This window comes from Oryctolagus cuniculus, chromosome 11 (genome assembly GCF_051225735.1).
Source record: "Oryctolagus cuniculus isolate XC-2025 breed Fujian yellow rabbit chromosome 11, ASM5122573v1, whole genome shotgun sequence".
Lineage (NCBI taxonomy): Eukaryota > Metazoa > Chordata > Mammalia > Lagomorpha > Leporidae > Oryctolagus > Oryctolagus cuniculus.
This window is the reverse complement of record NC_142877.1, coordinates 11,062,293-11,089,683: the sequence shown is the minus strand read 5'-3', so window position 1 is coordinate 11,089,683 and position 27,391 is coordinate 11,062,293. Positions and strand designations below refer to the sequence as shown.

Here is a 27,391-nt window from a genome sequence, read left to right as displayed (position 1 = left end):
AGGGGCTACAGGGGGCACCCAAAGGCTCAAGGGAAATCATGTCACCACTCAATGGCTGTCACTCGGGACAAATCAATACCCTTTGCTGTGGCCTCGCTCAGACAGGCCTCCGGCAGCCCCAGGGATTTGCCCATCAGCTTGGACTCCAGTCTTCTCGCCCACTCCTGCTTTTGTCACAACCAATAATAGCAATCATAGCTGCAAGTGAAAATGCAGATAATGATAGAATCGACCTCACAGCGATGCTGAGACCACGCACGGAGGGCTCCGTGCTTTGCCTAACTACACGCTAATGCGAGAGTAGTGGCAATGGTGACAACCACGATGCGACATAGCGCTTACTATGTCCTAGGCACTCTGCTAAGTGGTTCACACGGATCTCATCTCATCTGGGACCCACCCACTAGGCTCCACCTTTAAAGGCCCCGCCCTTTCTCGACATCGCCACACCGGGGTCCAAGCTTCCAGCACAGGAGGCCTAGGGGCATCCACAACCACAGCACAGCGCCAACCGCCTGCCTGTCAGTACATCACCCATCACCCGTCCATCTATGCCCGCCCACCCGCCCACCTACTCCCTCATGCACCTCTCCATCTCCATCTACCCAGGCATCTACCCACCCACCCACTTATCCACCCCAAACATGCATGCATCTATTACGCGCAAGCCCACTCATCCATCCACAAATCTGCCAGCCACCCAGGCATCCCCACCGCCCACCACCCCACATTTAGAGAAATGCTCCATGCTGAGCCCTGGCCTGGCCTCTCCAACGCCCTGCCCGAGAGGAAGCACAAGTGCCCCCAGAGGGTCCCCACCGAGGGAGACAGAGAAACCAGCGTGCAGTCCAAGGAGCTTCGTGGAGGGCAGGGCTTTCAAAGCCGTTCACGCCCAGGGTCTGTGGCCAAACAATGATGAAATGCAGGGCAGGGATGAGCCGAGGCACAGCAGTTGAGGTGAACTAATTTCTCTCCCCCCAGAGGGGACTGGGGACTCCAAGAGGGGACAGAAAGGAGCGAGCCAGCAGGAGGAAGAAATGACGACCGCCAAGACGGGGGCTGATGAACTGCGTCTCCTAAGACGACGCTCACAGAGCCAGCTCTCCTACCTCTGGGGACTGATGCCTGCCTCCCCCTGCCCCGCTGCCCCTGCCGCACAGCCGGCCTCCTGGGCGGGGCTTCCACGGCCACGGGACAGTGCGCACTTCCCCCATCCTCTCCCCAGGTCTTTGCAAGGCGGTACCTCTCGTTCAGACCTCAACCCACAGCGCCACCTGCCTGCAGACTCGCCCTGCCCGGCTGCAGGCCTGGCTCCACGTCCGTGTGTGTGTGTGTGTGTGTGTGTGTGTGTGTGTGTGTGATGTGTGGTATGTGCCTCATGGGTGTGTCATGTGTCATGTGTGTCTGCGTCTTCCGCCCCCAATGTGAAATCCACGAGGGCAGAGCGTTTGCCTGGACGATTCCTGTCTCCTCTGCCTCGCCCCTGCAGCCTGTCTCACTCACTCACTCACCCACACTCACACACGCCAGCGGGATCTTGCTGGAGTACAGGGAGACCCTGTCCCTCCTCTCCCCGCCATGGCTCCCGGCCACTCTGGCTCCTTCCTGATCTTGGAACCCCTGGGAGCACCGCACCTCCGCGTGCCGCCCTGACTCTGACGCTCCCCCCCCCCCCGGGTGCAGGGACGCAGGGACGGCTTGCTCCTGTCACCTCCCTCCAGTCTCCCATCAAAGGTCCCCCCAGGGAGGCCTGCCCCGCCCGCTCCATGTAACCCCACACACCCCATCCTCCTCATTTCTTCTCCAAGGCATCAGCACCGACCGCAGAGCTTTCTGTGTCCGGCAGTTACCTGCTTCACGCTGTCTCGCCTGCCCGTGACGTCAGCGCCATGAAGATGGATTTGGGCAGGGGTCTGTTTTACTCTTTGCTGGCTCCCCATCGCCTACAACAATGCCTGGCACAGGCAAAGTGCCCAGAATAACGTCTGGGTTATACTCATTGGGGGCTATTCAATATTCACTTTTTTTTTTTTTTAAATGTGTTAATTTATTTGATAGGCAGAGTGACAGAGAGACAGAGAGTGAGATTTGCTCCCCAAATGGCCACAATGGCTGGGGCTGAGCTAAGCCAAAACCAGGAGCCTGGAACTCCAGCCGGGTCTCCCACGTGGCTGCAGGGGCCCAAGCACTTGGGCCACCTTTCACTGCTTCCCCAGGTGCATCAGCAGGGAGCTGAATGGGAAGTGGAGCAGCCAGGACTTGAACTCAGGCTCCAGTATGGGATGCTGGCGCTGCAAGCTTCACCCGCTGTGCCACAGCGCCAGCCCCTCCACACGGGCTCCAGAGGGAGCAGTTGTGTTCATTCTTAGACAGCAGGAGCAGCCAATGATGCATTTCTTAATTTCCATAGATTCACCCTGGGATTTTCCTGTTGACTTTAATGGTCCAGGGTTACGAGGCCGAAGTCTTAGAGCTGCAGACTCTCGGGACCCAGGATCTAAAGTCGACAGGGGAGCCAAGCACTGAGTGTCTGGCTGTGCCATGTGGCCCAGACCACGGCTGGTGAATAGGACAACAGAACGCAGCACTGCCCAAGCTGGCGAAGACTACATTTCCCAGCCTCCTGTGCAGCAAGGGGGTCATGTGATTAAGTTCTGACCAATGGAATAGAAGCAGGCTTTTTTTTTCCTTTGCCCTCTCCTTTCTGCTGACTGCTGGCGGGAATGTGGACAAAATGACTGCAGCAGAGGAGGCATAGCCGTCCCTGAGGGAGAAACCACAGGTCACCCACACAGGAGGGACAAAAAAAAAAAAAAAAAAAAAAAAAAAAAAAGAGAGAGAGAGAAAGAAAAAGGAGAGGAGAGCTGGAAACGACGCAGTTGCGACACCACTTCTGCTCCCCCACACGAAAGCAAAAGAAATAAAGAAACGTCTGCTGCTCTTAGCGGAGACACTTAGCAGGACAAACTGTCGCTGCGTTACTGCGAGACGTCTGTCACTCATGGCCAAATCCAGCCCCAGCACGTGGGCTCCGCGACCTCCTTCCGGAGAAAACCGTGAGAGGCAGATGCCGGGGCAGTATTTTAACTCAAAGACTTGGAGGGAAAACAAACAAAACAAACCCCCCCCCCCCGTGGTATTTTTCCCAAAGCTAATTTCATCCACGACGCCGTTTGTTTTTTCTATGACCACAAGTACACGCAACCTGAGGGCGGACGGAGCCTGTCCCAGGCAGCTGGAAGAGCTCTCGTCTGGTGTCCCTGCAGCCCGAGGCCCCGTGGGCACCCAGGAGGATCCTGGGCAGAGACGCCTGCACGTGCACGTCCACCTGCTGCTTCCTAGCCACGTGGTCGTGGGCCGGCCACGTCCCCCCTCGGACCCTCAGCTTCTTCCTCTGCATAACCGGGATACCAGCGTATGCCTCGGCAGGTGGCTGCAGGTCGGACTGTGAGAGGTGCGTCTGAGAGGCCCTGGACAGAGCTGGGCACACAGTAGGTGCTCTGTGCCCCGGTTCCCAGGAGCTGACCCCGGGATAGAAATCACACGCAGAGGCAGGTCCACAAACAAGGCTGGTTTAATCGATTTCAGCACGTTTCCATTTGTCAGTGTTATATGAAAATAGAACTCTTTATTACAGTAGCAAAGCTTAACAATGGCTGCTGCTCAGGGGGCGTGGTGTTTACACAAGAAAATCCATCAGAAGCAATGACCCTCAGGAAAGGGGCGGGTAGGATGTCACCAGCTCCTGGGGTGGCCCCCTGGGGGAGGAGACGGCCCTGGTGGCCCCTCCAGGGAGCAGCTTGCCCCTCTTCCTGTCCTTTCCGCCCCCTGGGGACAGTCAAAGACAAAGACTCAGGGAGATGCTGGCATGGCACCTGCTCGCTGTGTAGCCAAGACGGCCGGCAGGCTCTGGGCCTCGGCCCCAGCAGATTCTGTTCACAGCCAGTGAGACACGCTGTCCACCTCCAAGCGATGCAAAAAGCTCCCCTTTTAAACAAATTCTTAATTTTCAAAGGTGAATCTGTCTATAGGAGACTATTAAGTAAAAACAATACAAAATGTAGCCTTGACACTGTAACAATGACCGTGGTACGGGGACACTGCGTGAAATCCTCCTAACAAGCGTCCCGCCGTCTCGGGATCCTCACAGCGGTGACAAGGGGACACGGTAACGTCCAGGCCACCTCCCTGTGGCTAACTCCCTTCCGATCGTGGCTCTCCGAGCAGGTGCCACCTGTAAAGGGAGTCGGCCCTGTGGGAGCGCAGGTGCGACTCCAGTCTCAGCGGGCGAGAGCCCCAGTCTGACCGGGGCCTTCCGCACCGCACCGGGGTCGCAGCCCCGCAGCGACGCCTGCCCACTTTCTTCCTGCGCTTTGAAGCCACGGGGCGGTAGCTGCGGGTTGCCATGGAAACCAGCGCCAGCCTCCCACAGGAGACTGCCAGCTCTGATTGCCTGCAGAGTGAAGAGGCAGGCGGCAGCAGGGTCACCCAGGCGTGGAGATGGGTTTCCCTGGGGATATCCGGCCTCCTGCCAATCACGGTGTCTGCCTGGGAACACGGGAGGTGCCTGGAAAGCCCCCACGGCCAGACGTGGCCCTGGAGAGCAGCTATGCGTGTATCTGCATCTTGTGGGCTGCAGCCACCCTTGGAAGCACACGGCTCTGTCAGCTGTCCTGTGCTGTAGAACAGCCACCCCCTGCCCCCACTGCCACCCCTGGGGCCCAAGGGATGCAGAACTGCCCACCCAGCATTCGCTCCTGCGACAAGAGACTGCGTCCCACTGGCTTACGAGCTGTGTGACCCAGGCACTTCACCTCTCTGAGCCGGTCTTCTCATCTGCACAGTGGGCACAGCCATTGTCTCCCCACAGATGTGGGGCCAGGGGTGCACACACAGTGCCAACTGTGCCTGTGGCAGGCACTGAAAGGGTACGCCGAAAGCAGGTCCCAGTCTTACTAACAAGACCTACCATCCGAATCAAGGCTTGCAGGATTTTTTCTCCTTTAAGTTGCTTGTTTTCTTTTAAAATTTATTTAGTTATTATTTGAGAGGCAGAGGCAGAGAGAGAGAGAGGCCTTCCATCTGCTGGTTCACTCCCCAAATGACCCCAATAGCCAGAGCTAGGCCAATCCGAAGCCAGGAGCTTCTTCCAGGTCTCCCACGACGGTGCTGGGGCCCAAGCACTTGGGCCATCTTCTACTGCTTTCCCAGGCCACAGCAGAGAGCTGGATTGGAAGTGGAGCAGCTGGCACTTGAACCGGCGCTGATATGGGATGCCAGCACCACAGGTGGCGGCTTTACCCACTACGCCACAGCGCCAGCCCCTAAGCTGCTTGTTTTCTAAAGCCGAGGCAAAGCCAAGTGTGCATCTCTGATCTGTTCCGAGCAGTGCACCCAGGCTGGGATGAGTTTGGCTGGCTCCCTCCACCTCCTACAACGGCGCCTCTGAGTCAGCACCGAATGCAGAAGCAGAGAGCACGTGCCCCCCACAAGCTCCGGCCAGCAGCCACCCTTGGCCACGGGGGCCCAGCGTGGCCCAATCCTCAAGTGCCCAAGAAAAGGGACGTTTGGAATTCAAGTCTCCCAAAGATGATTCGACGACGACAACGAAGGCAAACGTGTCTCGCACAAAGCAGACCGGGCTGTGGCCACAGCTGGCGCCCCCTGCAGGAGGCCTGAGGCCTGCACCCCTCTTCTGGCCTGGCCAGGTGGGAGGTGGGGCCGGCCGGCGGGCGGTGGGCACGTCTCGGGGGTCTCAGGGCCGGAGGCGGAGGCGCACCTGCACGTCGCGCTCCGGCTGCATGAGGCCGAAGCCGTACCTGCTGAGGTCGAACTCGGGCAGCTCGGCGCCAGCGTCCAGCAGCTCCAGGTCGAAGTGCAGCAGCACCAGGAACACAAATCTGCAGAGAGACGGTGGCGTCAGCTGCCCGGAGCGCAGGGGGCGGGCCCGTGCTGCCCCCCCCCCCCGGCTGACCTGAGAGCCGAGACGCCCTTGCTCTGCTGCCGCCCACCCATGAGCACCCAGAAGTTCGGGCTCAGGGGCCCCCGAGTCTCTTCAGGGAGCGAAGAAGCCCCCCGTCTCACGGGCACTGCAGGGTGGGCGGCAGCTCTGCCGCGGAGACCCGTCGTCCTTGCTACAGCAGTGTGGCTGGCCAGTGTAGACTCTCCCAGCCCCTCTGCCTGTGCTCAGTCCCCCTTCCTCCAGCTCCCAGAAGCCTGACTGCCCTTGCCCACGGGGTCTTTGTGAAGTGAGAACCAGGCCCGCTCTCTCCAGACCTCGGTGAGACCCTGCACACAGCAGCCTCCCCGAACAAGCGCGCTCCACTGCCACCTTTAGGCACCACCAGCGCCTGCTGCCTGGCCCGTGCTGCCGCCCGCTCTGTCCTGGCCGGTTCCCGCCTCTGCCAGTGTCCTTACGGGTAGGGGTGCGGCTGTCACAGTGTCCCAGCAGTGTCCTGGCCTGCCCACCTGGCCCAAGGCCTAGTGAGGACTGAGCACACCAGGGGTGGGGGTGGGGGTGGGGGTGGGGATCCTTCACTCGTTTGGAGGAGGGAGGAAGAGGAAGACGGGCACACAGCGAGTTTCCCTCTGGACAAGGGATCTGGGCGGAGCCGCTTCAGGGCACGCGGACCTCACCGAGTTCCTTCTAGGCTCTAGGACTTGGTTTCCCCACCAGCACACAGCGGGGGAGGAGGGGGAGTCCCTTCAGGATTTGAAGAGCGAGTGTGTACAGTGTGGGGGCCTAGGGCCCACACCTGGATTTGAATCCTGCACCTCCACGTCCCAGGGGACAGGCCACGGCAGATGAGCCGGCGTGTCCAGGCTCAGTTCTAGGCGGACACCCACCGAGCACGGAGGTCAGGGGAATAATGGATCGAAACCCTGGTGGCGAGCACTCAGGATCCACGCTGGCTCCTTATCTGACCGAAGCCTTGACGGGGTGGGAGAGACAGCCTGAGCTTCCACGCTTGTCCCTACACGTGGCTCTGGGGCAGGACCTGAGCATGACGGGAGTTGCACGTTTGCTCACTTGCGATTTCATTTCTCCTGAAGCGGGAGGTGATGCACCGCTCTCCGCAGTGAACCCAGCTGCGCGGAAGCCCATAACCGGTCCACGCCATGTGCACAGCCGCCAGCCGCCACGTCTCTCCGCAGCCGGCGTCGCTGCTTCGGAACCACTTATCGTGTGGGAAACTGCACGACCGTTCTTTATCTCTTTTTGCGGTTTCTGGGTGCTAAGCCCGGCCTCCTCTCTGCCATAACCCCGGGGTTCTGACTGCATGCTGTCACGGGCCAAGGTCAATCTCAGGAACGTGTATGAAGGCTGACAGCAGATGCCAGACCCAACTGCACTGTACCGTCTATTTTACTGTTGGGAAAACTGAGGCCTAAAGGATAATGTAAGGTGTCCATGCACATAACATAATGCCTGCACGCGAATAATAACGATAACTGGGGATGGCACTGCAGCGTAGTAGGCTAAGCCTATGCCTGTGGTGTCAGCATCCTGTATGGGCACCAGTTCAAGTCTCGGCTGCTCCAATTCTGATCCAGCTTTCTGCTTATCGCCTGAGGAAACAGTAGAGGATGGCCCAAGCGCTTGGGCCCCTGCACCCGCATGGGAGACCCGGAGGAGGCTCCTGGCTTCGGATCGGAGCAGCTCCGGCCATTGCAGCCATCCAGGGAGTGACCCAGCGGATGGAAAACCTTTCTGTCTCTCCCTCTGTCTGTAACTCTGCCTCTCAAACAAATAAATAAAATCTAAAAATAATGATAATTAGGATAAAAGTTCACTGTATCAAATGCTCACTGGGAGCTGAGCAGCGAGGGCGTTAAGTCCTTAGAAAGACTAATCGTGACACCCTCTGGGCCTCTGGTCCAATCTGTCCGTGACCCCACGGGTGAAGGCCCTGGGGTCCGAGGAAGAGACTGTGTGAGGCCCCCGGTTCTGCACACACAGCAGCTGCGCGAGGCCGGCGTGTTCAGCTCACGGACTGTGCACGCGTGGGAGGGGCTGACCTGATGCCCGAGCAAAGCACCGCGAACGCAGCCAGAAATCTGGCTTCTCAGGGCTCCTCACAGTGGTCAGCCGGCACACATTCAGCAACACGCAAATAAACAGCCGTGGGCAGGATGGGCTCGCCCACTGTCCTCCGAGAGCCTCGGCCCTAAACCACCGCCTGGCTGAGCCTCTGGTTCTCCGTGAGGAGGAGGAGCAGCCCCGCCCGCCTGCCCGCCCGGCCCCCTGGCCCCCTGGCCCCGGGCCCCACGCACTGCTTGATGCTGTTGGTGGCGTAGGTCCGGCCCAGGCACTGGTTGTGCCCCGCTCCCCAAGGCATGCTGTAATTCTTCAGTCGTTTTCCGTCCTTGTAGAAGTCCTTCTTCTCCGAGCCGTCAGCGTTCAGGAACCGGTTGTACTTAAACACCTGAAACGGCAAAGGGTGGTTTTTCGGGCACCCTGGGAACTGCATGGGGGCGTGGCTCACGGCCTTGCTTGCACGAGGGGCGCGCCGAGGCAGTGCGGAGGCCAACCAAGAGCTGCGGAGACAGCCACAGGTCGCGAGTGCCACAGGAAAGCATTCCTGGGACCGGCTGGGGAGTGACAGATGCATACTCGGAAGAGTTCGTATCGCATGGTCCTGAACTCCCGTGGGAGCGTGCTGTGTGTGTGTCTGGAAAGGCACAGAGACAATCTAAAGGCCCCCCCTACACCAGGCTTCGGGAACTCCGCGGAACTGGTGAGAAAGGGGAAGAACTTGCTGGGCTGTGTTTGAGCACAGGGCTTGTCTAGCGTAGGAATGGAGGGAAAGACGGGGGATGGACAGCGGAATGGACCAGTGGATCCACTGATGATGGGCGGGTGGGCGGGTAGGTGGTGGAAAAATGGATGGATGGATGAATGTCTGGGTGGACGGATGGACGGATGGACCGATGGGTGGATGGGAAAGTGAGTGGATGGATGCAGGGATGGGAGGGTGGGTGGGAGAGTGGGTTTATGCATGCTGGCACAGATGGACAGATGAACGTGTCAGTGATGGATGGATGGATGGGTGGATGGGTGGATGGGTGGATGGGTGGATGGATGGGTGGATGGGTGGGTGGGTGAGCATCTGGTTTGGGACACAGCGGATCATAAATATCCAACGTGTCAGCAATTGTGGACGTCTGCCCTATCGCAAAAGGGCAAAGTGTTGGGAAATTAACATTATGACATCCTGGGTAAGGGAAAACCACTCAGTTAAAGCTTACAAAGCCCTCAGTGTGTGCCAGGCACTCTGAAGGCCTTTTCGCGTGTAACATTATCTCACTTAATCTTCCTGACAAGTCAGGAAGCCTTGTCAGCTCCACATCACAGGTGAGGAAACAGACACAGAGGGGCAGAGGCAGGGGCAGGGGGGAGGGTGGGGCAGGGGCAGAGGTAGAGGCAGGGGTGGGGCGGGGGCAGGGGCAGGGGCAGAGGCAGGGGTGGAGGTAGGGCGGGGGCGGGGGCAGGCTGCGGCTCAGATCGGGCGGACCCCAAGGCAATGACCCTTCCCTTACACAGCCCCTAGTGTGGCCAGGCACCCCGCCGCTTACCTCGGGGTCCGTGTAGATTTCTGGGTCCTTCTGGGGGCTCAAGAAGGGAAACAGAAGGAGGCGGTCACCACGTCGCAGGGTGAATTCCCGCCCATCGGCCATGGGCAAGGCCAGGTCCAACATGACCTCTCGGGTGATGAACGGCGCGGCCGTGAGCCTGAGGCTCTCGTTCAGCACGCTGTCTGCATGGGGTGGGGGCAGGGAAGGGTCAGCAGGCTGCCCTCTCGCCTGCTCCAATGCCACCCCTTGCCCTCACTGCACAAAGGAAGTAGCAGCAGCTCAGAGAGGTGCATGGCTTGCCCACAGTCACACAGCAAGGCTGGGACGTGATCAGAGAGGTGCATGGCTTGCCCACAGTAGCACAGCAAGGTTGGGACGTGATCAGAGAGGTGCATGGCTGCCCACAGTCACACAGCAAGGCTGGGACGTTATCAGACAGGTGCATGGCTTGCCCACAGTCACACAGCAAGGCTGGGGCGTGATCAGACAGGTGTATGGCTGCCCACAGTCACACAGCAAGGCTGGGACGTGATCAGACAGGTGCATGGCTGCCCACAGTCACACAGCAAGGCTGGGACGTGATCTCCGTGGTCCCTCAAAGACCCTCGAGCATGAGGGGAACTGCGTCTGACCCCCAGAGAAGCTGTGAGGGAAGGCAGGGAGAGAGGCGCCACCAGCAGCAGTTATTTCGCCTGCCCAGCGGACTCCGCTTCTGGAATGAGTCCCTGGATCCTCCTTGGCGGACTGCACCCTCCCACTCCCGGGGGTTGGGCTTTGATGGGCCAATCAGAACATCCCCCTGAATGGGGCAGACCATAGGAACTCAGCGTCTTTGGCGTTTTCCTGAGCGACCATCAACAAATGCAAAAATAATAGAAATTTTGAGGCCCCTGCATGTCAGCTGGAAAGGTTATGAGTACTAATTTTGTCAAAAGAATTTCAATAAAATAAGTAAAGCAAGTAAAAAAAAAATAGGAACATCCCCCTGAGCCCCATGATTCGTTCGGGATGGGCAAGTGACCCAAAGAGGGCCAATGAGCTGCATCCCTGGGACTCGGGGTGGGCAGGCTGTGAGAGGCACACCCTCAGAGCCAGGGCAGCTGGCCTGCAGCTGCTGGAGCCATGTTGCCTGCTGGAGACGGGAACCAAACCCAGCTGAGTCCTGGTGACGCTGTTCAAGCGCCTGGATCCACCTGTGCCTGAAGCCAGTGTCTCTGGACTTTTTGGTTACACGTCTCAATTACAGGCCCCATTCCTCTCCAGTGTGTCAAGTTTGCTTTACTGTCACTTGTGACCAGAAATCTCCCAGGGAGACCGTGAGCTCCGGGCAGCGGAGATGGGCGTGGAGTTGCCAGGTCTGAGAAGAGGGGAAGCTCAGGGGAACCGATGAACCCTGGAGGACAGGCATCCATGGTGGGGAGGCTGTGGGGAGCCCCTGATGGCCCAGTCCCGGAGCTGTGTTGGGGGGTCGGGGAACAGATGGACCCCGGAGGACGGGCACCCAGGGTGGGGAGGCTGTGGGGAGCCCCTGATGGCCCAGTCCCGGAGCTGTGTTGGGGGGTCGGGGAACGGATGGACCCTGGAGGACGGGCACCCAGGGTGGGGAGGCTGTGGGGAGCCCCTGATGGCCCAGTCCCAGAGCTGTGTCGGGGTGTCGGGGAACCGATGGACCCTGGAGGACGGGCACCCAGGGTGGGGAGGCTGTGGGGAGCCCCTGAAGGCCCGGTCCCGGAGCCGTGTCGGGGGTCGGCCGTCTCACCCAGCACAGGTGTGTCGTCTAGAACCTTCTGCGGCAGGGCAGCCGTCCGCGAGACCGGCTGCTCCAGGCCGCGCTCCAGCTCCCCGCGGACAGCAGCCAGGGCCTCGGGACCCTTGAGAAGGAAGAGCAGCAGCCAGAAGGCAGCGGGGCCCATGTTCCCCTGCAACGAGAAGGAGCCGTTACGCCATCGGGAGGGCACAGCGGACGGCTCTGAGCCACGGACATGCCCTGGCCCAGGCCCAGGGCTCGGCGCGCCTGGCTCCCAACCCCGCCAACACAGCCTCGGGACATGGCCCAGATCTGCTCTGTGGCACCCCTGGCCTAGGCCAGTGATGGGAACAGCCGTGTCAATTAAGGACAGGGCTAAGCTCTGGGCAAGGTGCGTCTATCACGTGACTTCTCAGTTCTTCCCGTTAAACAGGCAGAGTGTCTGTCCTCGGCCCTTGAATTTGGGTTCAACTGTGGGCTGCCTTTGGCAGACAGGGTCGAGAGAACAGAGGTTGGGAAGTGAGCCCCTAGGAGACCTTACGTGTTTCCACCTGCCCTGGGGGGTACAGGGGTGCCCAAGAAGGGGGCAAGAGACTCAGGGAGCACAGCTGAGCAGCCCCAGCCCTGTGGGTGAAACCAGGGCTGACTGGTGTGTGCTGTGGAGTTTTGGGGAGCGTCTGCCACGCAACAGTAGCTAACTGATACAGCGTCTGCAGCTCTGCTTCCAAAACCACGCCCAACGCAGGTCGGGATGCAAGACTTCCTTCCAGCTTCCCAGGATGCAACGCTCTCCGCCATGAGGAACGCAGTGCGGGTGACTGCTGTGTACGGCAAGGCAAAGCAACAGTAGTCGCTGATGCCGTGAACGCAGCTCATTTCTTGGACAGGATTCCTCCAAGCTTCCCGGCAGGTGAGTGGTTAGAAAGTCCCTGCGGCTTCTTCCTCTGGGGCTGGGTCCTGGCGGAGCCTCCCCACCCGCCTTGCAGCCCAGCTGCCCGGCACCCATCAGAGCGCACGTGGTTTGGAATGGTGACTAGCCTCGCTGCGGGAGCAGGCTTTTGTCTACCAGAAGCGAGTGTCCCGTCCGGCATGAGAGCGGAGCCTGGCATTGTCGCTAAATGTGTTCACGCAGCCATTCCGCCGCTGACCTAACTGCACGTGGGCGGAAGGGCACAGCTGCCCGTGTTGTCCCTGCAGGGCTGGGGTGACAGCCAGCGTCCACGGCCATCGACAGGAGATCAGTGAGATCAGAGCTCATGGGAGGATGACCCAGGGCCAGCTAAAGTAGCAGCTCTTGTGTCCTGGGAGGGGACTGTCGCCCAGACGCGGCCGGCAAGCGGCAGGACGGGGGCTCAGCGGGCTGCTGCTGGGCTTCATGTACACAGGAGGGAGGACCCGGCCGAGTTCTAGGCTCCCGGCTCCTGGCTTCGGCCTGGCTCAGCCCTGGCTGTTGTGAGCATTCGGGGAGTGAACCAGCAGGTGGAAGATCTGTCTTTCAAATAAAGTGAAAACAAATGAACGAGCATTAAAGAGGAGTGCGTATGAGGATGCACTGAGCACCTCGGCCAGGGCCCAGGAGATGCTGACCGCGGCTGCCTCTGGGCCAGGAGCTGGGAGGACGAAAGAGAAAAGGATCTGGAAACTGACTTTCGTGCCCACAGATACATTTTGTTCTTTCATTAAAAAAAGTTATTTATTTATTATTTATTTATTTATTTATTTGAAAGTCAGAGTCAGAGAGAGAGAGAGCAAGAAACAGATAGTCCGTCGTCTGGTTCACTACCCAAATGGCCACAATGACTGGAGTTGGCCAGACCAAAGCCAGGAGCTCCATCCAGGGCTCCCACGTGGGTGCAGGGGCCCGAGGACGTGGGCCATCTCCTGCTGCTTTCCCAGGCCACAGCAGGGAGCTGGATCAGAAGCGGAGCAGCCGGGACACGAACCAGCACTCACTGCAGGCAGTGGCTTTACTGGCTACACCAAGACGCCGACCCCCACACTCCTCTGCCAGGAACGGGGGAAGAGGCTCCCTGACACGTGTCCCTTTAGGGAAGGGCAGGCCTCCCAACAGCCCGGGACGTGGGCCCAGAGAGCCCTAGGCTGAAACCAAGCAGAGCTGGGTTCAAATCCCGGTTCCCCACTTCCTGTGGCTCTGGAACAGTCATTCCCCACCGAGTCTCTGAGCCCTCAGGAAAATGAAGACAGCATCAGTGGCCACCGGGCCTGGACACGAGTGACCCACACTCACAGGACACAGAGGAGGCGCTCCAAGGCGGTCCCCTCCCCCACTGGGCCCTCTCTGGGGGTCCCTCCAGCACTCAGGCCCCTGGACAGCAAGGTTGCATGCTGTCACTCAAAGCTACAGGGGAATGAGGGTGAGGAATACTTCAGCTTGGGGCAGCTCTGCACCAAGGCCGTTTCCCCTCTGCCTGGAGGGTCAGAAGGGCGCCCCCGAGCAGCAGCGGGACCCTCAGACACTCGGTTATCTCTGCAGGAGAAAGCTGTGGCTACGGCTGTGGCCGAGACAGCCTTCCGTCTGACTGCACTGACGGCCGTGTGAACGCACGACCTCCGCCAATCCTGACTCTGCCGCCCTAGAGGCTGAGCTTCCTGCTGTGGGCCTTGGCTCAGTCTATCCTGGAAGACACCGGTCACCTGACATCAGCCCCCTACAGCAGCCTAAATCCATGACCCCAGCCGTCCTCTGTTCTGCCTTTTCTATGAGTGGCCACGCTGACCTCCAGGGGGCGCTTGACACATGCCAGGCTTGGTGACCCAGGGGCACCACCACAGGGTCAGTCAGTGGGGGTGGGGGGCAGCTGCTGCCCTCCCCTGCCCAGCACTCACTCCCTGGCCCGCATGTGACAGCAGCCACTCGCCGGGAAGCACAGGAGCCACCTCCCTTCCTAAGTCCACGTGCATGGCCTGGAGCACACCTTCCCTCCGGACTTCGAGTGCGCGCACGGCACTGTGGAAGGGCGCTGCGGGGTCCACTGTGGGGCAAGCCCTCCTCCACCGGGCGGGCTAAGGGCCTGAGCAGCTGGGGCAGCCTCTGTGGACGAGGAGGAACCACAGGAGACCACAGATCGCTCTGCTTTTGTTAGTTTAAAAACTGCTCAGGGAATAAAGAAACCCTGATTATAAGGACGGGGTATGGATACAGGCTCCTCAATCAAAGCAAATGCAGATGAGGGGGGCGGGGGCAAGCCTTTTACTCTCCTTCCAGCGGCGCTGTGAGCCGAAAGCTGTTTTTTTGTTTTTGTTTTTGTTTTTTGACAGGCAGAGTGGACACTGAGAGAGAGAGAGAGACAGAGAGAAAGGTCTTCCCTCTGCCGTTGGTTCACCCTCAAATGGCCGCCACGGCTGGCACGCTGTGGCCGGCGCACCGCGCTGATCTGATGGCAGGAGCCAGGTGCTTCTCCTGGTCTCCCATGGGGTGCAGGGCCCAAGCACCTGGGCCATCCTCCACTGCACTCCCGGGCCACAGCAGAGAGCTGGCCTGGAAGAGGAGCAGCCGGGACAGAATCCGGAGCCCCGACTGGGACTAGAACCCGGTGTGCCGGCACCGCAAGGCAGAGGATTAGCCTAGTGAGCCACAGCGCCAGCCCGAAAGCTGTTTTAAAACACAAAGTCTGTTTAAAACAAACAGCTCACGTGCGAGGTGGCATCCCGGGCTGGATTGGTGGGGAAACTGAGTGCAGTGGTGACTCAGCGAACGGTGACGCACCAGCACTAATCTCAGCTCTGGTAACTGCACGGTGGTGACGTCCCATGAGGGAGAGCTGGCTGCGCTGCCTGCACTGTCCTTGTCACTCTTCTAGAACCGAAGATGATTTTGAAATAAAATGTTTCGGGAAAGGAAAAAAAAAAAAGGCTCAGCCAGTGCAACGCATCCTTCTCACACCCACTTTATCGACAGTGCTACCGAGGCCCAGGGAAGGGACTGCTCCAGGCCGCCGGGCAGCGGCAGAGCTGGGATCCCATCCCCCTGGCCTGACGCTCCCGCCCCCGGCGCTGGGCCTGGTTCAGCTGAGCTGTGGGCAGACGCAGGGGCTCCTGCAGCTCCCCCGGCCCCCACCCAGGCCCACTCAGGACTTCCCCAGGCCGTGAGGACGTGATCCACACTGAAGGCCAAAGCAGATGGGAGGGAAGGGGATGACAGGTGACCGCAGGGCCCAGGGAGCCACCAGTCGATGACAGCCGATGGCACTGGTGCTGGCACAGCCGGCTCAGCAGGCCGCCTGCCGCCTGGCAGCCCAGGGCTACAGGGAAGCCCGTCCTCGGTGGGCCTTCATCCACGGCCCCTCTGCCCCTCAGCCCACCTCCCCGCCTCTGCCCCCTCCCGGACCTCAGCTCTCGCCCGCAGGGTCCTCCTGCACTGGCTGTGCCCCCCATCATCTCCGTCCGTCCTCAGAGGCACTGTGTGCAAGGTGCTCTGTGGGATGCTCAGCCCGGGGCAGCTTTAGGAATTGTCCCTGGCATCACCTCCGATCCGGCAGCAGCCACCCTAGGAGCAGCCGCTGGCACACGCTGCCCTCCTGCCCCTGGAGACGTTCTCTGCACCCAGCCTCCTGGCTGCCCCCCCTCCCCGCCTGCCCCGCCAGCTCCCCCACATCGCCACGGGGGGCCCTGGGGCTTGCTCTCCTTCTCCGCCCCGCCCTGTCATCCTCCGGCCCAGGGGCTCCAGTGGTGGTCTCTCCACTGGCAAGTCCCAAAGCTCCGTCCCAGCCTGGCCCCAACCCTGACAGCCTTCTCCAAGGACCCCTCCAGGCCGGCCCCTTCCACCTCCTCCCCTCCCCTGACCACTCCGCCCTTCCTGTTGCTCGGGCCGAGGCCTGGAGCCCTCCTCGTGGGCAGCCTCTCTTAGGAGCCCGCCAACGGCAAACGCTGGCAGTTCTACCCTGAAATAAGCCGAGTCCAAATACGCGCCCTGCACTCTGCCTGCTCCCTGGCCGGCACCCTCCCCTCCTGCCTGGGTGTGCAGGGGCCGCCTCCACGTTCTCCCCACTCCCCGCCCCGCACTGCAGCCTACAGCCCGGCACTGACTTGTTCCCAGAACTGGCCCTCGGAAGAGTGAGACAGGCCGTGTGTTTCCTCTGCTCAGAGCCCACAGAGGCCACCAGCCTCGCCCAGAGTGGAAGCCAGAGCCCCCTCCCCTCCACCGTGGCTGGCCTAAAGGGCCTGCATGGCCTGGACCTGCTACATTCCCCTCGCCCCCACCTCAGGACCACTGCACCTGCTACGTGCCCCACCCCCTCTTCCTCTGAGTCTCTGTCCAGTGAGGCCTTCCTGGCCTCCACGATGTCCCACGGCCCCTCCTCCCTGCCCTCTGCTAGTCCTCCGCCCTGCCCCCAAGAGCTGTCGGATGCGTCCTTGTGTATCGTGTCTTCTCCCAGCAGAAAGCCAACTCCCTAGGGCCAGAGGCTTCTGTCCTGCTCACTGCAATGTCCCCAGCCTCTAGAACATAGCCAGGCACACAGTAGGGCCTCGTAAATGTTTGTGGACCACATCTACTGGGCAGCGTCGTGGCCGGGCACAGGTCCAGGCTGTGCGTGCCTCGCTCCCTTTCATCCTTGCCAGCGTGCTGTCAGGAAGCTGGGCCATGTCCATTTTACAGAGGGGTAAATGGAGGCACTGCTGGCTTAGGGCAGTGACCTGCCAGGAGGGGGCAAAGTCAGGACTCAAAGGCAGACAGGTAGGGCACAGGGTCTGCCCGAGACCCCTGCGCACAAGGGACCCACCCTGCTCCCCGGACCTGACTCTCAGGGGCTTTCTACCCACCTGAATTTTGGATGCTGCCAGCGAGACAACCACAGAGGACATCCAGTCCCAACCCCTGTCCACCTCCTGGTCCTGCCACAGGCCATTCCCGCCTCTTCCTGCCACTCAACCTTCCGGGCTGGCACCTGACTCTACCGACAGAGGTCACTTCCACAGCGGGCTCTGGGGACACTCTGGAGCTTGGAGTCATCCCCACCCCTACCCCTACATACGTCATCAGGCGCTGGGGGACCCAAGGCCAGTGAGATATGGCCCCACCCCTCACTGCCTCCACCTGCAGGGTCAGCTACCAGCTCTGAGGGAAACTGAAGTGGGCTGCCCGTCATGGCCGGGGCCCGGCCAGCCTGTGCAGCCCCAGGGCCCTGGCCAGCAAGAGGGGCTCAGGGCCCGGGGGCGGGGGATCCAGGCCTGGGGAGGCTGCCCCCTCCTCTCACTCCAGTAGCCGCTCCTTCTACAAACCCATCATTCTTGCCACCCCAAAGTTTCCAAAATCTTCCTGCTCCCTCACGCCCTCCATGGCCACCCCCGATCCTGGACCCCATGTCCTCACCAGTGCCCCTGCTTCTGCCCTGGCCCTCCTCTGCTCAGAACTTGCCCCGGGCTCCTGCCTCCCCCAGAGGAAACCGCAGGTCCTCCGTGATGGGAACCCTGTCTAGACACTCGCTCAGCTTCAGTCACACTCCCACCTGGCACGCTCCGTCCACCCCCTGGCCTTGGCTCTGTCCCCACATCTCCCCCAGGTCCCCAGGTCCAGCTCAGAGAGGCCTCCTGGCGCCTGGCTAGAGCTGACCCCCAGGGTCTCTCTGCTCGCAGCCCCGTTTTCTGTCCTGCACATCAGCACCTCCAACCCCTCCTGTCTGCTCCTCTCCAGGCTGCCCTGATTCCATGGCTGAAGCGTGAGGCCAAGGCCAAGTCCTCAGCGGAACTTTGCAGCGATTCCTGAGCCACAGTCTGTGCATCTCAAAGCGTCCAGGTCGGAAAAGATAATGGGGGGAGGGGGCGGCACCGTGGCGCAGCAGGTTAACGCCCTGGCCTGAAGCGCCAGCAACCCATATGGGCGCCAGTTCGAGACCCAGCTGCTCCACTTCTGATCCAGCTCTCTGCTGTGGTCTGGGAAAGCAGTAGAGGATGGCCCAAGTCCTTGGGCCCCTGCACCAGTGTGGGAGACCTGGAAGAAGCTCCAGGCTCCTGGCTTCGGATTGGTGCAGCTCCAGCCATTGCGGTCAACTGGGGAGTGAACCAGTGAATGGAAGACCTCTCTCTCTCTCTCTCTCTCTCTCTCTCTGCCTCTCCTCTGTCTGTGTAACTCCTTCAAAAAAAAAAAAAAAAAGACAATGACAGGCACAGACTGTGCCAGCTTGAAGCGAGCGGAAGAGGCGGAATGAGTAGATGCAACACGTGACCCTGGGCACTTCGCTGAGCCCAGATGGGCCATAAGAGGACGTTACTGGGACAAATGGCAAAGTGGAGTGAAGGCTGTGAATGTGGGTTAATTATCTTGATATTGATTCTTGCCCTGTGGTCGCGTAAGGGGACGTTCTCGCTCCTGGGAGATGCCCACGGAAGAGACGGAACATAAAGAGCCGGGAAGCCTGCTACGGATCCCTGGTGATTCCACAAAACAGCGACCGCAGGAGGCAGGGAGAAGCTAACGGCAGCAAGCGTTTACGACCCCAGGCCCCGGGGGAGCCGAGAGTGGACTTCAACACTGACGTTATTCCAAATGGAAAACAAAGCCCATTGAACAAATGATTGTGTTCCTGGGATAGATGGCGCTGGGGTGGGGTGCACACAGCCATCTCACCTCCCCATCAGCACGTACACACATACGTGCCAGCCACGGGCACACCTGCCCGTGTACACATGCCTGCTCACACATGTGCCTGATGGCACACGCATGCCTACACATGTACAAGCACACACCATGCCCACACACACCCACTGCACACCCGTGCCCACCTGCGTGGCCCAGAGCTGCAGCACCAGGGCCCGAGCCTGCATCTCCTCTGACACGCCCATCTCCTGCAGGTGCAGCAGGTAGCTCTCCAGCCAGCTGCTCCGGTGGGCTCGGGTGGCGAGCCTGGTGGGGGACAGCAGCTTCCACAGGCGACTTTTGACGCTGCACGCGAGGTCCTTATCCCCTGCAGAGACAAAGTTTCAGATCCAACCCCAGCCTGCAGCCACCTAACCCTGACCTTGAAGTCAGGGGTGCTTTGGCTGTCACTCCACGAGAGTGCCAGCCTCTGTGGCCCAGAGGCCATGGTTCCAGGCCCCGCTGGCTGGGAACTCCAACAGTGAGCCCTTTAGATGCAAACCTACTTACTATGTCCCACCCAGCAGAAAGGAGCTGGGGCCCTGGCCCCTGATGGCAGGCACCTTGTCTGTTTTGTTGACCTCTCTGTCCCCAGTTCTGGGCCCATAACAGGCGCTCAACAAATATGCATCTGATGACTGTGGTTTCTTAACGTAGCAGAGAAAGAAACAATGAACGCAGGCAACACCCCCCTTCCAGGTGTGACCCCAGATCAGACTGAGAGACGCCTCAGGCAGCCCTAACCGGGGGCAGGCGTTTGGCATGGGGGTTAAGATGACCCCTGGGAAGCCGGCATCCACACAGGAGTGCCTGGGCTCCAGCCGTGTTGTGCTTGATTCCAGCTTCCTGCTGAGACGCACCCTGGAAGGCAGCAGGTGACGGCCCACGGGGCAGGGGCAGCCCGGCGCAGCCCGTCATTGCGGACACTTGGGGACTGAACCAGAGGATGCTCTCTCTCTCTCTGAGTCAGTTTACAATGAGCACCTGCAGGTGCAGCAAGGTGGAAGCCGCCTCAGCTGGCGCAGTTCTGGGCGCCTGCAGGTGTCAGGAGGTGAGGAGGCGGAGCACAGCCCCAGGCATCCCCGGAGGTCTGACCTCACACTGCAACCGTGAGCACTGCTGTACACACAGCTTCTCGGGACGACTAACACGACGCAGGACCACTTGTCACTTCAGCTCTGTGTACAGGAGGCGACCAGGAGAGGGGAGCAGACCCCTCCCCACCACACTGCACGGGCTTGGCTGAGCCCGGCCCATCGCTGGCCCCCAGCCTCCCCTCCGTCAGACAGGGTCTAGGTTTGAGGACTCCCAGTTCTTCCTTGGAAATCGCTTTAGACCCCCTGTAGACGTGGGTCTTTAAAGTCATGTGCTGGGGCGGCACCTGGTCCAGCAGTTAAGACACAGCCCACATTGGAGTGCCTGGGTTCAAGGCCCAGATCTATGCTCGATTCAGCTCCCTGCCCCTCACCCTGGGCGGCTCTGCTCTCGATTCAGCTCCCTGCCCTGCACCCTGGGCGGCTCTGCCCTCGATTCAGCTCCCTGTCCTGCACCCTGGGAGGCTCTGCTCTCGATTCAGCTCCCTGTCCTGCACCCTGGGAGGCTCTGCGATGGATTCAGCTCCCTGTCCTGCACCCTGGGAGGCTCTGCGATGGATTCAGCTCCCTGTCCTGCACCCTGGGCGGCTCTGCTCTCGATTCAGCTCCCTGCCGTGCACCCTGGGAGGCTCTGCGATAGATTCAGCTCCCTGTCCTGCACCCTGGGCGGCTCTGCGCTCCATTCAGCTCCCTGTCCTGCACCCTGGGAGGCTCTGCCCTCGATTCAGCTCCCTGCCCCTCACTCTGAGAGGCTCTGCGATTGATTCAGCTCCCTGCCCTGCACCCTGGGAGGCTCTGCCCTCGATTCAGCTCCCTGTCCTGCACCCTGGGCGGCTCTGCGCTCCATTCAGCTCCCTGTCCTGCACCCTGGGAGGCTCTGCTCTCGATTCAGCTCCCTGCCCTGCACCCTGGGAGGCTCTGCCCTCGATTCAGCTCCCTGTCCTGCACCCTGGGAGGCTCTGCCCTCGATTCAGCTCCCTGCCCTGCACCCTGGGAGGCTCTGCCCTCCATTCAGCTCCCTGTCCTGCACCCTGGGCGGCTCTGCGCTCCATTCAGCTTCCTGCCCTGCACCCTGGGAGGCAGCAGGCGAGGGCTCAAGTAGCTGAGTCCCTGCCTCCCAGGTAAGATACCAGATTGAGTTCCAGGCTCCCGGCTTTGCCTGGCCCCGCCCTGACTGTTGTGGGCATTTGAGAAGTGAACCAGCAGCCAGGAGCCAGGGAAGCTTTCTCTGTCTCGTATGTCTTTGTTCCTTTGCCTTTCAAATAACTTGAATAAATAAAAATTTAAAGACATACAATCTTGTGCTTTACCTTTTTAAATAAGATTGACCTTTTCCCAAAAATTTGTATTTATTTATTTTTGCTTTTGTTTGAAAGACAGAGATAGGTGGAGAGAGATCTTCTATCTACTGGTTATTCCTCAAATGCTCAAACAACCAGGGTTGGGCCAGGCTGAAGCCAGGAGCCTGGAACTCAACCTGGGTCTCCCAGTGGTGGCAGGGACCCAGGGACCGGTGCCATCATTTGCTTCCTCCACGGCTGCGCGTTAGCAGGAAGCTGGAATCAGCAGCGGAGCTGAGACTCAAACTCTGATACAGCAAGCAGGTGGCCCAAGTGACAGCTGCCACACTCGACATCTGCTCTGTTTCATCTTCAAAATGCAGCAGTCTTGCATCAGATCCCAATATAAGAACGCCTCTTCAGGGCCGGCGCTGTGGTGCAGTGGGTTAAAGCCCTGGCCTGCAGTGTTGGCATCCCATATGGGTGCCGGTTCTAGTCCCGGCTGCTCCACTTCCGATCCCACTTTCTGCTATGGCCTGGGAAAGCAGTAGAAGATGGCCCAAGTCCTTGGGCCCCTGAATCCACATGGGAGACCTGGAAGAAGCTTCTGGCTCCTGGCTTCAGATGGGCGCAGCTCTGGCTGTTGTGGCCATCTAGGGAGTGAACCAGCAGAAGGAAGACCTCTCTCTCCCCACCCCCTTTGTAACTCTTTCAAATAAATCTTAAAAAAAAAAAAAAATGCCTCTTCCTCAAAACAACATTCAAATGAGACGCCCAGAAAGCGGCACCACGCCTACCGTGGGGCGGGGCTCTGGTTAACTGCCCCCCACCCTGCTCCCCGCTTTCTGAGAAGTGCCAGGCTCAATGGTCTAAGGCTCACAGAGGGCCCATTCTCTTTAAAATATATTTATGGTTTCTAAAACGGAGGAGGAATCAACAGCGCGTGTACACGGTCAATAAGGAAAAGAAGCTGTAAGAGTTCCAATGTAAAACATCGTCAAAAGTAGGCTTCTCTCCACCCCACCCCAACCTTCCACCCCCACAGTGTAATACCACGTGGCCGGCGGGGTTAGACACAGTCTGCACCTTGCTCTCGTCCCAGCGCGGATGTCGTCCCATCCAGCACATTCCATTCTGTTTCTAGCCACATAGTTTGCCTTTATATGGATGCACAATGCGTCTGCTAATCCCTCCTGGTGGCCATTTAAGTCTTTTCTCGCTCTGCTTTTACCAGCGAGACACGGAGTACCTCTGTGTACCTGCTCACACGAGCCGGCTAACAGCCTGGGAATGCAAGGGTGCGATCTGAGGAACGTGTGTTCTCCATTTCATTAGGTTCTGCCGGATTCCACTTCCACAGAGGCAGCCCAGCTTACACCCTCAACGTGGCCAACATGGTCGCCAGGCTGCCGACCCCAAGAAACTAAAACACTGTCCCTCGACATCGCCACCTGCTGCCCATACTGGGAAACACAGGCATCCTATACCTGCGGGAGGAGGAGGGAGTGGGGGAAGTGAGGGGGCTTCCAGGAGGATGGAGGCTCCCCTGGGGCATCTGAACCAGAAGAGGCTAACAGAGAAACCCGATCTTCCAGAGAAGCAGTCAGTGCTGGGACACGGCAGGTGTGTTACATGCACAGGACTTTCCAAAGTTTCCTGTTTGGCCGGCTCTGCCACCTGCCAGTTGTGTCTATGACAAATGGCCTCACTTCTCTGAGTCTCGGTTTACTTATCAGCAAAATGGGCACAAACCAACCTTCCAGCAAGGAGGGCAGGACTCCTTGCGATACTGCGTTGTCTCTAGAAGGATGACAGGGACAGGGACAGACAGCTCACAAGGAGGAAATGCAACCAGCTCCTGAAAGCAGGGGCGGTTCCATTACTGCAGTCGGCGAGAGCCGTGGGAAGCTGGAGGCCCTCTGCTTCCCGCCGGGTTGGCAAGGATTTAGAGGCTGGGGAGTGTGTGTTGACGAGGTTGCACTAACAGTAAGTCTCCAGCCTCTGCCCAACAGATGGGCAAGCAAACGGAAAGACGGGTACCATCTGGTGCGGCACGCAGGCTGCTCTGGTTTGGGGAGGCGTAGGGATCACTCAGGGGCAAAGGCCTTTGACCCTCTCTCTTCCAGGGAACTGTCAGAGAGAAATAAACTCAGCAGGTGGCAGAAGAGATACAAGTACAATGCAATAATATAACAGCAACAGAAAAGGGCAAAGAAGCAATGGAACAGGATGGCTTACTAAACACCAGCAACCCCTCACAAGGGCTGGGAAGGTAGCTACATTGTTACATTAATTACAGTCCCTCCTACTTTGTGGCCTCTTTAATTGCTTGAGTTCCTTTTATTATTGATTTTCTGGAGGTTGCCAGGTACAGTGTCTGATCATCTGCAAACAGGGATGGTTTTATTTCTTTACCCATTCTTATCTCTGTAATTGATTTCTCTTGTCTAATTGCACAGGCTAATATCCCTAAAAGCTTTTTATTAACCAAGGAGAGCGTACAGCTATGTGGTGAGGTTAAAAAAAAAATATATGCTGCTCACGTGTCTGCACGCGTGCGCGCGCACACACACGGTTCTCATGTCCCCCTCCACTGGGCTGTACCATCCAGGACCCAGCCCCACTCTAAGTCCCATTTCCCTAGGGGTGGGGATCTTCCTTCATCCCAGGGCATCAGGCGGGTCCTCCCTCCAATGTCACCCCTGCTCCTTCCCCCTGGGTCCTTCCGTCAGCCCCGCCAGCCCCAGGGCCCTGCTGGGTGCTCACCTGCCGACAGGGTGCCGCGAGCCAGTTTAGGAAGCAGCAGGTCGAGTTGGCGGAAAGAGTGGAAGACGTCGGCCGAGTGGACGCGGTCCTGCGCCTGGCTCTGCTGGGTGCGTGGTGACGCCTCAACTCCGTACAGGGTAAGGTAGCCGGCCCTGGGGACAGCATCAGAAGATCAGAGTGCCCCTTGGACACAGCCAGACCCTCACGAGTGCCTAAGCGCTTCATTCATTCACCCGAAGACCACTTGCTATTATTCCCGCGGATGCCAAGGACTGTTCTGGGCATGGGGAGTCAGCAGTAGGGAGATGGACAAGAGAACTGAGTTGTAGGAGCAAGGTGTCAGCTGGGGCCGAGTGGCACAGACATCAGGACCAGGGTGGGGGGCATGACGTTAGATGCATGCCAAGGGAGGGGCCGAAGCTGGGGGAGAAGAGGGAGGGGTCGAGGCAGAGCCAACAGCAAGTGGCTGAGACACAGCCTTGGAAACACAATGGCTGGCAGCCATCAACTGCTGCCTTCCCAGGCATGAGCAGGAAGCCGGGACGCAAACCAGCACTGTGCTATGGGATGCAGCGTTGCAGTCTGCGGCTCAACCCACCGTGCCACAAGGCCAGCCCCATCGTCTTCCGATGTTCAGGCCTTTGTTAGGGAGCGCGAGGCTCTGAAGAGCAGTGAGAAGGCCGGGGCGGCTGGAGCTGAGTGTGCAAGGGGCACTGACCGGGAGAGGAGACACCTGTCTCTCAGAGGGACTCAGGTCAGCCTCCTGGAGGAGACGGGGTCTGGGCTGAGCCCCTCAGCAGGAGCAGGGGTGGGGGGAGGTGTTCAGGCACAGGGCACAGCCTGTGCAAAGGCCCCGGGCTGGGGCAGCACCCGCGGCCTGGTCAGAGCTCCAGTGTCATCGTCGGTACTGGCGCTGGGTGGCCTGGGCGTGGTCAGCGGTCCCAGCTCCGCCATGCAGGGCAGGCACAGGAGTGCTCAGAGGAAACACGGTCAACACTTGCCAATGCCCCAGAAGCCCAGCCCGGGGCCAGCCCCACCGGCCTCGATCCAGGGAGGGGAACTGCAGGTGGTGGGAGGGGCAGGGCCTCCCCTGAGAGTCCACAGGAGCTGCACCCCCACTCCATTGCCTCCCACCCCCCAGTCAGGGAGCTCCCAGGAGTCGGGAGAGGGAAGAGGCAGGAATGGGGGGGCCCTCCAGGAAGCTCGTCCAATCCCCATGCTGGCCCTCAGTGCACCTTCCCGCATGCAGGAGCGAGTGCCAGCCAGGGAGGTGGACTGACTGGGCTGGACGTCGTGCCAGGGGAATGGAGGGCACATGGGCTGCGGGCCGGTGGACCAAGGGTCCGGAGGCCAAGGGTTAGTGGGCTGCGGGGCCAGTGGACCGAGGGTCCAGAGACCAAGGGCGCGTGGACCAGGGGCCGGTGGGCCGAGGGTCCGGAGACCAAGGGCGAGTGGGCTGCGGGGGCCGGTGGGCCGAGGGTCCGGAGACCAAGGGCGCGTGGACCAGGGGCCGGTGGGCCGAGGGTCCGGAGACCAAGGGCGCGTGGACCAGGGGCCGGTGGGCCGAGGGTCCGGAGACCAAGGGCGAGTGGGCTGCGGGGGCCGGTGGGCCGAGGGTCCGGAGACCAAGGGCGCGTGGACCAGGGGCCGGTGGGCCGAGGGTCCGGACACCAAGGGCGCGTGGACCAGGGGCCGGTGGGCCGAGGGTCCGGAGACCAAGGGCGCGTGGACCAGGGGCCGGTGGGCCGAGGGTCCGGACACCAAGGGCGCGTGGACCAGGGGCGCGTGGGTGGTCGAGCCATCACCCCAAGAACTCGGAGCTCAGAGAGAACGGCTGGGCCCTCAGAGCCCTCCAGGCCCCAGCCCTGAACCCTGCCTTCGCTCAGCGCCTCACACGCACCGCAGCGCCGGGGAGCTCAGCCTGCTCACCCCAGAGAAGCCCCGGCCCCCACAAAGTGGCAGACGCGGCTCCTCAGGGGTCTCCCCCAACCCCAGCCCGGCCCAGGGGGCCCCTCCCCGGCTCCTCCCCCCCACCCCCGCTGCAGCCACTGAGCCAGCTCCAGTGCACGAGGGGTTGCCCCGGCGGACGGCGTCTTACAGAGGCTGAAGCGACCCGACACCCAGACCCTGGGGACCCACACAGAACCCTGACGCCCCCTCCTCTCAGGCGCGCCCCGCCCCGCACACGACCACGCCCCGCCCCAGCCACGCCCACTCACACAACCACGCCCACAGGCCGCGCCCCCGAAGCCACGCCCCCGCGCAGAGCCACTCCCTCGGCCACGCCCACGCACAACCACGCCCCCTACACATAGCCACGCCCCCGTCGTCAGCCTCGCCCCCATCCCTGCCGCCCCGCCCACGGCTGTTCTTCCTAGCGCGGGGCCCCCTTCCCCCTTCCCTGTACAGGTTTCTGCCGAGAAACAGCCCACGAAAAACCGAACAATAAAGCTCCGGACACGCGGCTCCGCACCGTGGGAGGGAAGGCCCCTGGGCCCCTTGCGCGTAGCCCGCAGGCGGCGCCCGGCACCCGCAGGAAACGCAGAGAGGCGGGAACCGCGCCCCTGGGCGGCAAGGGGCCGGTGGGCAGCAGCGGAGCGGGCCTGGGGCTCCCGGGAGCCGGGGCCTGCGAGGGAAGGCCTGGAAGGCTAAGCCGCACCCTGGGCTGGGCTGCGTGCACCTGCGCCCCTGCGTCCTGCTCACCAGCGCCTAATGCGGGGGCTGCCAAGCCGGCCCAGGCCCACAGACACGGGTGCGGGCCGGCAGGTCTCAGCCTGACCCCCGGTGCTGCACGTGCGCCACCCCTGACTCCCACTGCGTCCTCACAGGCGCACGAGGCGCCGCAACCGGGGGCGGGAGATGATGGGTGGGTGGTCCGGGCTGCCCCTCTCTGCCCCATGCTACGAGGACAAGGTGGGGTGACAGCCCCCGCCCGTGTCTGCATGGCCCCAGCGCATGGCCATCATATCCTCATAGCTGGACGTGCAGACTTGAGCCAGCCCTGCCCTGGCCCCAACAGGGAGCCCTGGGCCAATGACTCGCTGCTCCGGGTCTCTGTTTTCTCATCTGTCAAATGGGTATGTAAAGAACCAGCTCCCGGAGCTCTTGTGAGCATTCAGTGAGAACGCACATCAGTCTCCACGTCTGCACACACACGTGTCACACGTGTACCTGCACACCTGCAGGCGCCAGCACTCAGCTTCCCGGGGCCCGAAGCTGCTGCAGGAGGGGAGGTGTCCTGTCCCCGTGGTCTCTGCTGAAATCCTGCTCGCTCACGGCACCGCCCAAGGCCAGGAAGTGGTCCCTTGGCTGCACCTCCCTTCCACACCGCACC

At 60.6% G+C, this 27,391-nt stretch overlaps 1 protein-coding gene and 1 long non-coding RNA gene across 4 annotated transcripts in view; one reads left to right on the top strand and one right to left on the bottom strand.

Annotated features, from left to right (window-relative positions):
- Positions 1–3,556: 3,556 nt before the first annotated feature.
- PTGIS (prostaglandin I2 synthase) overlaps positions 3,557–27,391 on the bottom strand; it is a 38,148-nt gene continuing 14,313 nt past the window's right edge. For all 3 annotated transcript variants that reach the window (XM_051844936.3, XM_070051711.2, XM_051844937.3), the window contains exons 5-10: positions 24,058–24,209; positions 19,064–19,245; positions 11,336–11,495; positions 9,577–9,758; positions 8,275–8,426; positions 3,557–5,900 (exon numbers count right to left, since the gene is read on the bottom strand). In XM_051844936.3, the coding sequence (XP_051700896.2) occupies positions 5,756–5,900; positions 8,275–8,426; positions 9,577–9,758; positions 11,336–11,495; positions 19,064–19,245; positions 24,058–24,209 (973 nt within the window). In that variant the 3' untranslated portion in view covers positions 3,557–5,755. The remainder of the gene's footprint in view (positions 5,901–8,274; positions 8,427–9,576; positions 9,759–11,335; positions 11,496–19,063; positions 19,246–24,057; positions 24,210–27,391) is intronic.
- Positions 11,726–15,195, top strand: LOC149123330 (uncharacterized). The gene is made up of 2 exons (XR_016215777.1): positions 11,726–12,233; positions 13,818–15,195. It is a non-coding gene; the product is annotated as an uncharacterized LOC149123330 (long non-coding RNA).